This window comes from Drosophila virilis, chromosome 2 (genome assembly GCF_030788295.1).
Source record: "Drosophila virilis strain 15010-1051.87 chromosome 2, Dvir_AGI_RSII-ME, whole genome shotgun sequence".
Taxonomy (NCBI): Eukaryota; Metazoa; Arthropoda; class Insecta; order Diptera; family Drosophilidae; genus Drosophila; species Drosophila virilis.
Window position 1 is genome coordinate 6071608 of NC_091544.1, and position 13705 is coordinate 6085312.

Sequence of the window (13705 nt, forward strand, 5' to 3'; positions counted from 1 at the left end):
GCCGAACAATACGAACAACTACAACAATATGTTAGGCAGACAAGCAATTGCTCTTAATGTCGATGATTAAACTGAACGCTTAAACTGAGCCACTTAAACGCAGCTTGTGCGCCGCTTTGTTGCCTACTCTTAGGCCATTTAACCGACAAGCAGCTGAGACAAGCAAGCCAAGTTGGCCCTCGTTTGCTCAAGCGTTGAAAAGAGTTTACACAAAACACAGAAATTGTTAAATGGAGCATGTGAGTAACGTGCGTCGCCTAGAATTGGCAAATTAATGCTCAAGTACTTTTTTTCTTCCTCTTTTCTATTCCTCATTTTTTACATCCAGAACCTACGAAAACTGGGTAAAAGGAGTATATTGGTTGGTGTCACTTTATGTAACAGAAAGCGGCGTATGCGAGCCCAATTAGTATGTACATCTTTAAATATATAGATTCTTGGTTAGCATAAATGTTTCGCCCGTCTAACCGTATTTATGAATGCGTCGATCTCAGAAACTATACTTGTAGGATACATTTTTAGCTATGCGGCGAGAGTAAGAAGCGATTGATTATTATTGAATATTATTTAATATGTAAGTAAAATAGCTTTATCCAATAAATAGCTACAAATAGGTAGTTTTTGGCTATGATTTTGGATGGTTTTAGGTATCTTCTAGTCGGGCGCTCCGGACGAGAGCACTCGTGCTGGTTACTCTTCCGCGTCTATGCCGAGAAAGTTCCACCCAAGAAAACTTCTGCTGCGGATGCCGTACAGTATTTTATTTAGTATTTTAACTTTTTTATTAAATTTGCCCACCAAGTTGGCCAAGTTCGTTGCCGCTTTTGTTTGCTACATAATGCTGCTTTGTTTATTAAATAAATATTTGACACAACTTTTGAGTATGCCGTCTTGATTGCCTGCGCAAAAGGTAGAGGTCACTGCATAAGAAGTACTGAGCATATATTTTTAAAAATTTTATAATTTAATGACGGACATAAAAACACAGTCATTATAAAATTTGTTAATTTAATGGCGGCAGACATTCGTTTGTAGGTTTCTTTTATTATGGTTAGCCCAACCACTGTAAAAGTCATCCTTGTTGGGCATGTTTAAAGCGCGATGCTGTCGGACAAATATTTTCCAAACAATAGATATTAAAATCATATAATACTTATACCTCGATTCACTATGACTCCTTTATTTTATTGTAATTATTAAATTCTCGAATCACTAATAAATAATACAAATCTCTTTGGAACCCATTCATTTATAGACCAATTGTGATTGGGAAGACTGGGTATCATATTTTTGGCCCAGCCAAACAGTTTGCCCACCATACCCCAAATTATCCTCTAAATGGAATTCCATTGTTTGGGCAAACAAAGAGTGAACTGATTTGAATGGGTTGCCTCTCAAATTTCATAACGATATTTAAGCAACAATGCAAATAGGCAGGTGCCAGGCTAGAGTTAAAGCAGTCGCAGCTGCGGTGCCTCAACTAAGTAATTAAAGCACAGGCGCTAGTCGGGGCCTACATATAGGCTATATATGCTACATATATACATATCTGCTTACAGTTGTTAGGTGTGAATGTGTGTGCGGACGATTCAAGCAAGACAAACCCCATTAAATAAAGCTGGCGCTCAACCACATCAAATTGCTATTGCGGCTGATGCGGTCGCCGTGCTGGCTGCTGGGTTGGCACTGAGCTGTGTCTTCGAGTGGCTTAAATGACCGACACTCAGTTTCGAGAACGGTTCACATTACGCATACGCCACCGGACGCGTTACGCAAAGTTTTCCGGATTTGTTTCACTAGCAATATTTTTTATGGGGGGCCAGGCGCCCGGCACGTGCCAACATGAATCGAGCGCCCAGAACAAATATGCAGCGAAATGCAATGCGAAACTTCGCAGAGAGGAATCAACAGTTTTGCGCCCAACTCCACAGTCAAGTGCTTTGCTCTGTGTGCTGAGCTGTGGACACCACATAAATATATTTGGGGCACGTAAAATGGACGCACATGATGCGATAAGTTTTCGAATTCATCTCTACATTCAATTCAGTTCCAACCACAATAAAAGTAACCCTCGAGTAAATACGAGTTATGAACAATTTTTGTAATGCAATGCCAGCAAATCCTTTACTTGCTTTCTAGATGAGCTCTATTCTGTGTGTGTATTTTTTAGGTATATATTCAGCAGAGAGTCGGTAAACAGTGTGTGGCTATTAAATTCAGTTGTGCGGCAGCTAATACGCTCGTTTATATCTGAAAAGAAAAATTTAAGAACACTGCCTATGAGATTCCGAACACGTTCATAAAATACACATAAACGTGAGAGAGGTATATATTCTCGTTGACACGCAAAAGTTTTTCAATATGAAGCACAACCAATGCACGTCCTAATAAATTACATCGAAAAGACACACAACGAAGCTGTCGGAATGATAAAGTTGCCATAAACGTATTTCAATAGGCCAGAATAAAGATTCGCAATATACAAAATTAAATGTAACTAAATGTTATAAGGAAAATGCAAAATGAGCTATGTTGCATGGAAGTAAGCAAAAAGGGAGTTAGAGCTGCTGAATATATATTTATATCATAACATTTAACAAAAAAATGTTAATAAGTATATCAAAAAAATAAATAAATATAAATTATGACTTACAACTGCTTAACTGTGATATCGAAACCAATTTGGTGTTTAGGTTAAATGCGTATCATGCAAATGAATTTACAATCCATTCCCAATGCAGTTCTAAGAGCCTTACAAGAGTAGCATCTTACAACATTCCGCGAACTGCCACACTAATAACCAATGATTATAATTCTCATTCTGTATATAATTCATTCATAAAATACGCAAGCAGCAAGGGCCCGGCGAGGCACGTACAATGTTGACAGCACAGTTCCGCGCACGTGGCGTCCCCGGCGCCAATGCCAGCCACTAACGACCCCCCAACGGCGCTGAAAGACCACCAGAGCGACGGCTTCCACAGGCGTCAGGCAGTGAAAAAGCCAGCAGCTGCAGCGCAGCGGTAAGCGCCAAGAAAATTTCCCAAACAAAGCCAGGAAAAATTTCCCACTGTTTGTTGGCCCAAAGAGAGCGTGTTGTGAGAGAGTCGCACGTAAACGACGAGCGACGATGTTGTTGTTGACGCCGGCGTCGACGGCGACTGCGAACGCAGCTGCGGCTGCCTTTCACTGGCTTTTCAGACTCAATGGACCAGTTTGGAAAATTCGCACAGTCAGTTTGTTTTAAAATTTTGCCGCGTTGCGTTCTAAGCGCTCGAATTCTCGATAAGCGAAGAGTAAAACTCATTATTCATAATATTTGCGCGGGAAATTTGAAATTTGCTTTGTAAAATATTTAAGTGTCATTTGTAACAAAAACGAAAATTAAAAAAAACAAGTTTTAAATTTTGCCATAAGATAACCCAAAAGTTTTTCAACACCTGCACATGCTACAAATAATATTGACGCCCCCTTAATATACAAACACTTGCTGCTGAATAATTTAGTCAATTTTTAACGCCTCGCTTTGAAAAAAAATTATAAAACAAAAAAAAAAGTTAAGTGTCATAATAGAAACTCGTGCGCGTTGTTAACAAAAGCCTCAGTCGCTGTTTAAAGTGAAAAATACAAATTATTAAAGAAAAACAAATGGAGACGATGATGAAAAAGAGTAGCGAAAACAAATAATGACCGGCAGTGTTTAAGCCAGTTGAGTCATACCGACATTAAAATATATGAGTGCAAATATACATAAATATCAGTGCAATTTCTGTATGTATTTGTTTGCATCAGTAAACGTATGTATTCGTAGTCAAAATGACAGGCTGGGCCGATATTCGAAATTAGGTTCTCATGCACAATAGCCCTAAGGTCTTCAGAGGCTTATATGATGTTTCCTTTGAATTCGATTTCATAATATTCAACTGCAATAGAAACAAACGAGCGAATATCAAGCTGATAAATTAATATCTGAAACTGAGAATGATATGCAGATTGCATTTTTCAACTTGCCACTTCAAGAGCTTCTCGGTACACTGGGTTCAGTTCATAAAAATATGAGGCCCGCTTGGCACCAAATAATTAACAAGCGGAGTGTGCTTAGCTTAACTTCAGTGAACAACACATGCTCAGGTTTTTAATCAAGCCAAAACTACACAATAGCTAAATAAAAACAACATGAGTGCTCTAGTTGGGAGTATTACACGAGAGATACCCTAAACATAGCGTCGTGCTGCTATTCCACCCTATGGAACACCCTTTCCTGAACAAATTCAGTGTCGGATCCTCATGAAATATTTAAGAGCTGAAATAAGACAGACAAAATGTTCACACGGACGGACAGATAGACATTCGGACATAGCTAGATTGACTCAGCGCACTAGATCAAGAATATATACTTCTTGCTGTGGCTATTAAATATACTTTCACATACCTATAATACACTTTTTTAGCCATTTGCAAAGAATACAGGGTATTAAAATACAAAAACTGGCAACACTTGCCAATGGATATTAATTAAAAACTAACTGTGCGTGTGTGTTCACATGTGTGTACGCGAGTATGTTTACATAAATAAAAAGCAAATGGTGAATAAAAAAAACGAGTCATGGCGATGTAAATAAGGTGTTCCGGAAGGAAGCCGGCGGAAATCAAAGCAACGCCTGCCTAAAGTAAACTTCTTGGTGTCCTTCACGCAGCTGGCACCGCATCGCTCCGCTCACTCCGCTTCCGCTGCTCACCCCGACCGCTGCTGATTACGTAATTACATGAATGTTAATTCTTTGTGCTGGCTTTGTTTTGGTAGTGGCAGCGGCAAGGGAGCAATGCATGCATATATCAGCAGAGTCACGAGCAATTAAGGAAAGGCAAACAGAGCTAGCACAAAATGATGAAAGAAGTTCCGTCTTAAATGCGGCAGGAAATGACACGAAAGCCTGCCAGACAACGCAGTAAATATTTGTGAAGCAGGTGCGTGTTAAGGAAATATGTTATTACTAGGCATATCTAATTAATAGTGCTAATTGCAATTGCCATCTAACTTTAAGTATTTTCGAGGATATCCAAACGAGTGGGCTGCGCAAAATAAATTCTAAAATAAGTCAACTGTCCGCCCAAACGCAACTCACTCTGGCAGACGCACATGTCAGACAGAGATTTATTACCGAAAAGCCGAGACCGAAACCCAAAGGCTACCTTTTTAATGTGCTCGCACCTTTTCATTGGACTTGAGGTTTTTGGGTTTTCCCTTGGTCGTATATATTCTTTAAAGCTCTGTCAGGAAATTAAACTATTAAGCTTTCTTGATGTGAATAAACTTTTAATGGCACCTGAAAGGTGTTGGGGAAATTATGTTGTACTATCTGTGCCAGCTCTGCCTTTACTGGTCTGTCTGTCATTTAGGAAAAACAAAACCATTTGCTTCCCCTCCGGACTCGGGCATAGACCAAGTCCTGAGATAAGCGAAGTCAGTAAAAGTTTAGTGGCAAATCAACATAAAATGCCGTTGATTACCTCAAGTTTTTCAGCCCAACTGCTAAGCTGTTTAAGTGCTGTCAGCAACAGGCATAGAAGTTACAGCAGTTTGTGCCACAAGTGTCGACAGCAGCAACTGAAAATCGTTGTGTCGTCTAAGGTCAGAGAGAAACTAGCTAAATTGTTTTTCAGCTTTTGCGATAATTATGTTTCTAAGGATATCGTAACTTTCTTTATTGCATGCATTTTAATACAGATGCACCCATACAAAAAATGTAAGTAATCGTCCTTTAGTTTAAATATAAGAAAAATATCTCATAGTAGCTGGAAATAGTTTAGTTAATTTTGTGCACATGTATATTTAAAAAAAATTATAAGAATAGGATAAGAAGCGACTCTTTAACATTCTTTGGGCAGCATCAAAAATTGTTAAATGGGACAGACATATTACCCATCGCCTAGATAAATAAAAAAATATTAACAGAGCATGCAATCGGTCTCTGAAATAATCGAAAAAAAACTAAACATGAAAAGAAACTATCTGCGACACACACATATTAAATACCCTTATAGGCATGTGACAAGATTTTCCGGATACATGTGCCATAATTGTGAACTTCATAATTGCTTAGTTTCGTGAAGATATCTAAGATATCTTCTGCATATGACAGTAAATCCTATAGAAAGAAGCGGGGTTAAAAGGGTAAATGCGGCTTTGGTCAAGATATAAACAAACATATTTATCATACTCGCACACAGACGGATGCGTCACAAAGCTAGTGACTGAGCGACAAACGAAACCAATAAACACGTATTTTATCTTAGAACAGGGTATTACAAATTTAATTGTTCTGTACAAGAGAGGAAATGCGCTGAGCGTTGTGCAAGGCTAGCTATATGCAATTATCTTAATGTGTTTTTGGATGAATACTTAAGTTATATATAAGATATATAAGAACTTCCATGCCCAATTGATATATGGAAGTATATAGCCTGGTTAGAACACAATTGCTGAGAACGAAAAGTTTTACCAGATTTATTTTGTTGTTTATTTTTTTGTACATATTTTCCAATGGGTATAGAGGGTATAATAGAGTACAAGGAGGGTTTAGTGCAAATGTATGTAAACTATTTTTTTAATACTATACGCAGAATATCAATCGTACGCCATTCCCCCCAAATATGTTAATATATATAATTTTAAAAAATTTGATTCATCCTTTTTGGCCCATTCACACATTTGTGTGAAAGTTCCATAATTTTTGGACTATAAGCAGCGAAGTTTTTCTAGACAGCATTACACGTTGGGAAAAGGGAACAAGAAGCGCAGGGTATTTCTTAGTCGGGTGCTTCCGACTAAAAGGCACAAAATGCGCTTGTGAACATCTTAAAAATTATTTTAAATTTGATGTGTGCGTACATGATGATTTTAAAAGCTATATCATATTTTGTTTTGGCATTGTCCAAAGCCTCTAATCGAAATGTTGTAGCCAGATTTAGACTTTTGTGTACAATTAATTAAATTCAGCGCACTTAATATTTTATTCACATACAAGACAATAAAATGTTTGGAATATTTTGACCATCCAATCATCGTTGTGCTAAGTGTAGCATGCAAGAAGCAAAAATAAATAAACTCAAGCATTTATCATGGGCTTTATTCAATTATATTTATTTATAGGCCACATATGTAGATATATGTATCTACCGATGTATACCCAAAAACTATTGGAAGTGCGCCATGGGCCATATTGCATTAAATTTAATTCATTCATGGCGCCTACTCCAGATACGTCTGCTAGCGGGGCCCATAATCGTAATCGTCTTAATGTGAACTAGTCAATATTTTCATTTCAGAGCATTGCATAGATTTAATGCTGCCCACAATCAAGTTTGAAGTCGAGCCAATCAAAGCTGACGCGTAAACAACACCAAATGAAAACAAATACATGCTGAAAATGGTATAAAAAAACCTAGGAAAAAAACACACACAAAAATGCTGAAAATGCTAAAAATGCTGAAAATGCCGAGATGTTGAGGTCTAGAGCCAAGAACAACTTGTTGGGCTATTCAGTTTACTCCCTGACGGTTGAAATTAATCGTCTTTGCAATTGACTTTGAGCAATTGTGAGAATTCCGATGCCACTTTGGCGATAAGATCTCTGACAATCTCTGACTTTAAGCAGTAAATAAATATTCAAAATTGATAAATATTTATTTATTAGCTCTAGGATGCCTTGCGTTGAGTTTGTGTTTAGCTGATGGCTTTTTGTTTAATTGACTGCAATGTAAGCTGGTCGTGAATGTGTTTCACAATTATTATAAATATTATTTAATATTTTAGCTTTTAGATCTTTGGCTAAATGGCTAATAAATATCGACAATCCATAAATATTATTATTTATTCTCAACAGTGGTCAGCTAATTGGGCACGACAAGCCCGCCCCCTCGGTCAGCATTGAAGTGACCTGTCGTGACTTACGATGAAGCATTCGCAAATATGCCCCATGACGATTCTCTCATCTCAGTCGCCCGCATTTATCGGGCCACTTGACGCACAAGCAAACATCTTCGCCTGTCCAATTCTCGGCCAGTCGGTTTATGCACATTTTATAATAGATACATTCATGTTTATTTAAATATATCTTTTGTTGCTCAATTACTGTAGATGTTGTTGTAATTGTTGTTACTATGCGTACAGTGGCCATCGCAACGGCCATCAAACATTTTGTTTTAATTTTTTGCCAGTGCAAATATGCAAAATGATTGACAGCACAATTAAGATACCGGCACTGAGCACATAGGTAACGGAATATTTAAATAAAAGTGGAATGGAGGGAGGTCCCATGCCAGCTACAGCCTTATATGGCTGCAAATTTCTATAGCTATGCAGAGCACACACTAGACAAAAGACAGCTCATGTAGAACAATACAAAAATGTTTAATATACAATTTTTTTAATCAGCGATTGAAGTTTTTAATTATTTATTTTTATTTTGTTCAATTTTTCAATTTGATTTTAAATTTAAATACTTAGTATGCATCATATATACCCTTGTGTATTGCCGGATATGCATATTATAATGATTTTTGATAGAGTCAATTTTATGAAAAACTATCAAAACATCTATTCACATTATGGAAATGTTAAGTTTATTTACAATTATAAACTTTTAAATGCAGCATAAATATTGCAATCTAATTCTGAACATTTGCGCAATTTCCACATATTTATTAGGTCATGTAAACTTTTCTGAATCAACAATTTTTAACTTTAAAAGTCGTATATTACATTCCTTGCGAACTATAATTCCAATAATTCCTTATATTTAAAATGGTGTTTCCTGTCTAACTGGGGGGTAAATATTTTGTGAACAAGTTGATTTCCAAGAATCCTTATGTTAATTAATTTAAGACGTGTTTCATAGTTCAATCAGTTTCCAGCTATCTGTTTGAAACGTGGTCAAGGCTGGTCAAGACGAGACACTAAAATGTGCAGAAAACGCCAAATAATATATGTGTCTAGCACTTGAAGCAAAAAACTTGAAATTACCAAGACCGGGGATTCCAGATAGCTAAGAATATTCTAGAGAAAATTTTATTTAGGCAACGCTTGTATTAGTTTGTCGATTGCCAAATCGAAACTAAATATATCATTTCACAAACAGTTTGTGACAATCTAATTGCCCAAATTACTCCATTAAATCATGTAAAATTATTTTGATTGTTTTAAATAATGTAAATCATATAAATATCTACAACTTTACGTACAGCCATAAATCAAATCACTTCGGTTAATTTATTACTTTCGTATGCGTAATACTTGTTACTTTCAATTCTGGCGATAAATTGGCCTAATCTAGGCTGAATATATTCTTTGCATGCTTATTTGCTTGCCTCTGTTTCAGTTTTTGTTAGCCTTGGCTGATTGCCAGAAAAAAAAAGAACATAAACATAACGTAAATGACAAAACAGAATATAAACACGTGCCGATTTTGCAGTAATACATAACGTATGAGTAATATTGCTATAAAGCCTATTATACGCATGATAAATTACGAATAGACTTCAGATTGATTCCCCGCGAATTTTCAAATATTCGAAATGTGAAAGTAATATGTCAAACAACATTTAGTTCTACCTCAAACATTTGCGGCAGCTTTTAACTGTTGTCAAGTGCTGCTTCTTCTTCTTATTTATTTTGTTGTAATTATATTATTATAATTATTTTGATTAGTATTATTAGCAATATTAGGTTGCAGGCTTGAGCCTTAGCTGAAGACCAGTTCCAAATATATTATTTGAAATAAAGAAAGCGACTATTCATAAATAGTAGAAAAGAGTAGTATATACATTATATGCAATAAATAGTGTATTACTTTGCCAATATTTGAATTAAATTTTGTTTGAGAGTTCTCAGAAAAATCATATAAGAAAAATTCAAATATTATTTAAGCAAGAAAAAAGTTTCATCAAACCATATAAATACGTACAAGTTGCAGTTATTGGTAGATCAAGTTGCAACTTCTTGCAATTGCAAGAACTTTCGCTCATAAATAGCAAAGAGAAATCAATTACCGAGGGAAGATATTGAAACCAGATATGTTACCAGCTGATAAGTGTTGGTCGAGAGCGTAAGAAAAACGTGTTATTAATTATGCAAAATCGAATGCATCAATAACGCGAATCACATCGAAGCTGTCAGCCTTTAACAGTCAATTTGAGATTGCCAACTCCGCCCTGGCCCCGCAAGCGGTCGAGGTTAAGTGCGTTTGGGTCTATACTAAGCGACAATGACGAAATCGTTCTCTAGATGTGTTTACAAAACCGAAAACAAATTGAGTTTTGATCATTAGGCATATCATTTGCTAAGTGAATATTATGCATTTGTTTTAAATTGAAAATACCTTTTTACTTCCAAGAACTCTCTTAAAGCATATTTATTAGGCGGTTTGTATGCACGGCTTGCCAGCAATTAGTAAAGGTTTTTTAAAATCATTTTGACATAAGTTTCAAATGAAAATATAATGTATTTTGCATTTGTGCTCAGAAATGTTAATACATATGTTTACTAATTGGCGTCGAAACATACAAATTAGTACAGGTGTTATATGCTAGTTGTTGAAATGTTCTATCATGGAATATGTAATGTACTTACTTTCTTACTTACATTCATTTGAAACTACCTTTGTTCCAAGTTCCAAGTTCCAAGAATTTTGGACTATGCATTGATCCACAATCAGCCAGTCAGTTTCATATACAGCGATTAGGGTATACAATCTCAGTTGATTTATGTACGCCGCACAGATGTCCAAGGCGGCCTGCACATTGCCATCCTGCTCGTAGTCGCCGGTTTGCATATTTTCAATAAGCTCCTGCACATGTCGCTCCATGTAAATGGTAATCCAGCGCCGTTCCCTGCCGCGCGCTGGCATTGGCGCCATGCGCCAGCGCAGCTCATAGCAGCGCCGCCAGAAGTAATCGTCACGGATGTGAGAGCTGAGCGACTGCAGCGGCAGCTGCGTATCCAGCTGGCTGAGTATTTAGTTACGGTCCTGGCGTCGTCGCAGCTGACGGTAGAGCGGCAACTCTGGGAACAGACAGTCAGACAGTTGTCATCTTGGGTCTTGTGGACTACCCTTACCGTTCCAATTGCTGATGTCGCAGACTTTTCGCTTGATTTGCTTGTCCTTCGTCGGTCTCGAGCTGGAAATGGTCCAATGATTTACTATTGACTTGGGGCAGCTTGACATCCTTGGGATCGAAATAGGCCTTGAAGGTGTCAATAGAGACGGTGCTGGGGAACTCGCAATACGTGAAATCCATCTAAGGAGTTGTCTGCTCCACAAGCAGTAAACATTTAAATACATTTGTTAGGAATAATAACATAGCTGTGGTTAGTCATGGAGACAGGAAACTGTTGCCCGGGCAACTTCTTGTCTAGTATTGGTAGGCGCCTAAAGATATTTTTCTAAACCAAAACAATTTTTGATACATAAACTTGGTTTTCGCGACCTATTGTTTCTTTATAAGTTTTATGATATACTGGTGCGAAATTGATAAGATTTTGTTAGCATTGTTAGTCAAATGCCAATTTTTTCGTATGGTTCCTTTGGCAGACTTATGAAACACAGGAAAGTAGCTTTTTATGCTGTTATGGAATATATATACTTTATGGGGTCTATTGCAGGCAGTAAATATGTCAGAGGTTAAGGCTTAGACTAAAGTAAATCTGCTTGCAAGATTGATCACGGCTGGCAATCGTTGGTGGAAAGCTGCTGTCTTGGAAACTATTGCAGATAAACACCGACAACACGTTGCTGCAAGGACTCGGCCTATCAGTCAGAAATGGTGCAAGCTCGTATACTCAGCATTTTATTTTATTTTTTACATGTGCTATATTCATTGATTTCTTATAGTTCATGGGCATAATAAGTCCACCTGAGACAATGTCCTAGGCTGGAGCATAGCCCAATAAATTCATATCTGAAATATATAGTATGTTAAGATCAATTTCAACGTATATGTTCACGACAAAACAACCTGATGAATCGGGTACTTGGGAAGTAAATATTCCATGCGCTGATGTCGCCTCAACATGCACTCATGAAAATCTCTAAACTTAATAAAATCTTTTGTGTGGCATTCCTCTGGGTTTCCCTTCCTAAAAAGGCTCCTTCGTAGATCCATCATAATGGCCCTGTTTTTGTGCGGATTGTAATATCTGTGGATCTTTATCCAGTTCATTACCTTGGGTTTATTATAGATTGTAGACCTTCCGAGGCACACTTTATCCAATGTCTTGCTGTTTTTAAATAAAAAGGGAAAATAGATTGATAGATGGGCTAAAAAATTGCTCATTGATCCATGTATGGAGTATAGGGAATCAGCAGTGTATTCACTTGATTCATACCCCGTTAATTGGTCACAAAATTAAGTAGTTGTACCTACTTGTATGGGTGATAATTTACGAATGGGAATTTATCAACAATAATCCTTGGGATGGTAACGAGCGAGTGGATGTTAAAGCGCGTATCCTCCCATACTTTTCCATAAGTGACACCCCATGGATTGTAGACCCAATTGCCCATGGAATCAGTTTTGAATCTGGGCACCGATACAGTCCATTCGCCGACAGTCTTTGTAGTATCCGCTTCCTTACCTCCTCCTCCACCTGCTCCACTTTCTCCACCTCCTCCACCACCTCCACCTCCTGCACTTTCTCCACCTCCTGCACTTCCACCACCTCCCGCACCTCCTGCACTTCCACCACCTGCTTCATCTTTCTCATCTTTCTTTGTAGTCACAGTCTCATCACCGCCTTCCCCAGCTCGGGGTCGCACCGAATCCTTGATGAACTTGGTCAGTTCAGCCGGGTTATGAGAGTTATGTTTCTGAAACATTCGTATGTTATGCCTGTCTTCTGCGACCTCATGATCGTCTAAAACTTTTGTATTGGGCGTAGAGATATTTTGTCGAAACTTTGTTCCGTATTGCTTTGTGTTATTTGCAGGACTTTTTAATGGATTGGCGTCAATATTACCGAAACGAATTACCTGTTATCTGAGAGGTAATTGAAGGGAAAATTATGCTTAAGTAAGCTACTTACATATACTAGACAGACGAAGGCAATACTTATAAATAAATTTAACTCCATGTTTCTACTAAGCCCTGTTGTTGCTTACAGTTTTGAGCTAACATAAACACAATTTATTACACGAGCAAATGAAGTAAAAGCCACAGCAAACTAGATGGAAACAAATTTAATTTGTTTCGTTAAAAAGTAGCCTTTTTTAATAAACAAGGTGTTGTTAATTTCGCAGCACTGAACCCTCTCCCAGCGGAGCTTTCTTGTCAACAATTGAATAAATTATCATCGGATGGCTACAAAAGACGCCTCGTGTGTATATGTTTGGTAAATTTGGCAGAAAATGTAGCTATATTTGGTACTCGAATAAGGCTGGCTTACTGAATTTCACTTTTGCCTATTACTCGAAGGTGCCTTTTACATTCATATATGCTCTCTATGCTCAATAAATGGGAACAGGGTATAACTGCGATAGGTATTTTAATGCTTCAGTTCATTGCACGTTACGCTTTGAACTTATTTTGATCTGTATCTATACGAAAATATATTACAATGTTGACAGGTCCAATTTCCAATTTTCAATACCCAGACCCACTAGAAATGGGTGAAATATAATATCATATTTGTACATATTTGTCCTTACAA

General features: G+C 37.4%; 2 protein-coding genes across 8 annotated transcripts in view; one reads left to right on the plus strand and one right to left on the minus strand.

Moving 5' to 3' along the window:
* The first annotated feature begins 3243 nt into the window (after positions 1 to 3243).
* Positions 3244 to 13705, plus strand: part of 5-HT2A (5-hydroxytryptamine receptor 2A) — a 32727-nt gene continuing 22265 nt past the window's right edge. For 2 of the 6 annotated variants that reach the window (XM_032439055.2, XM_032439057.2), the window contains exon 1: positions 3245 to 4968. The gene's annotated coding sequence lies outside the window, so the exon portion shown is untranslated. Of the gene's footprint in view, positions 4969 to 13705 lie in introns of all 6 variants that reach the window. The other 4 variants (XM_070206744.1, XM_070206745.1, XM_070206746.1 and 1 more) reach the window with 4 other exon arrangements.
* LOC26531040 (uncharacterized) lies at positions 11832 to 13226 on the minus strand. Of its 2 annotated transcripts, XM_070206748.1 has the most exons (5): positions 13082 to 13226; positions 12424 to 13028; positions 12223 to 12277; positions 12016 to 12172; positions 11832 to 11958 (listed from the first exon to the last, which is right to left on the minus strand). In XM_070206748.1, exons 1-4 carry the CDS (start codon positions 13127 to 13129, stop codon positions 12137 to 12139), a joined length of 744 nt encoding a protein of 247 aa, XP_070062849.1. In that variant the 5' UTR covers positions 13130 to 13226; the 3' UTR covers positions 11832 to 11958; positions 12016 to 12136. The 2 variants fall into 2 exon arrangements, with proteins under 2 accessions (XP_070062849.1, XP_015027850.1); XM_015172364.3 differs by having other exon boundaries at positions 12016 to 12277.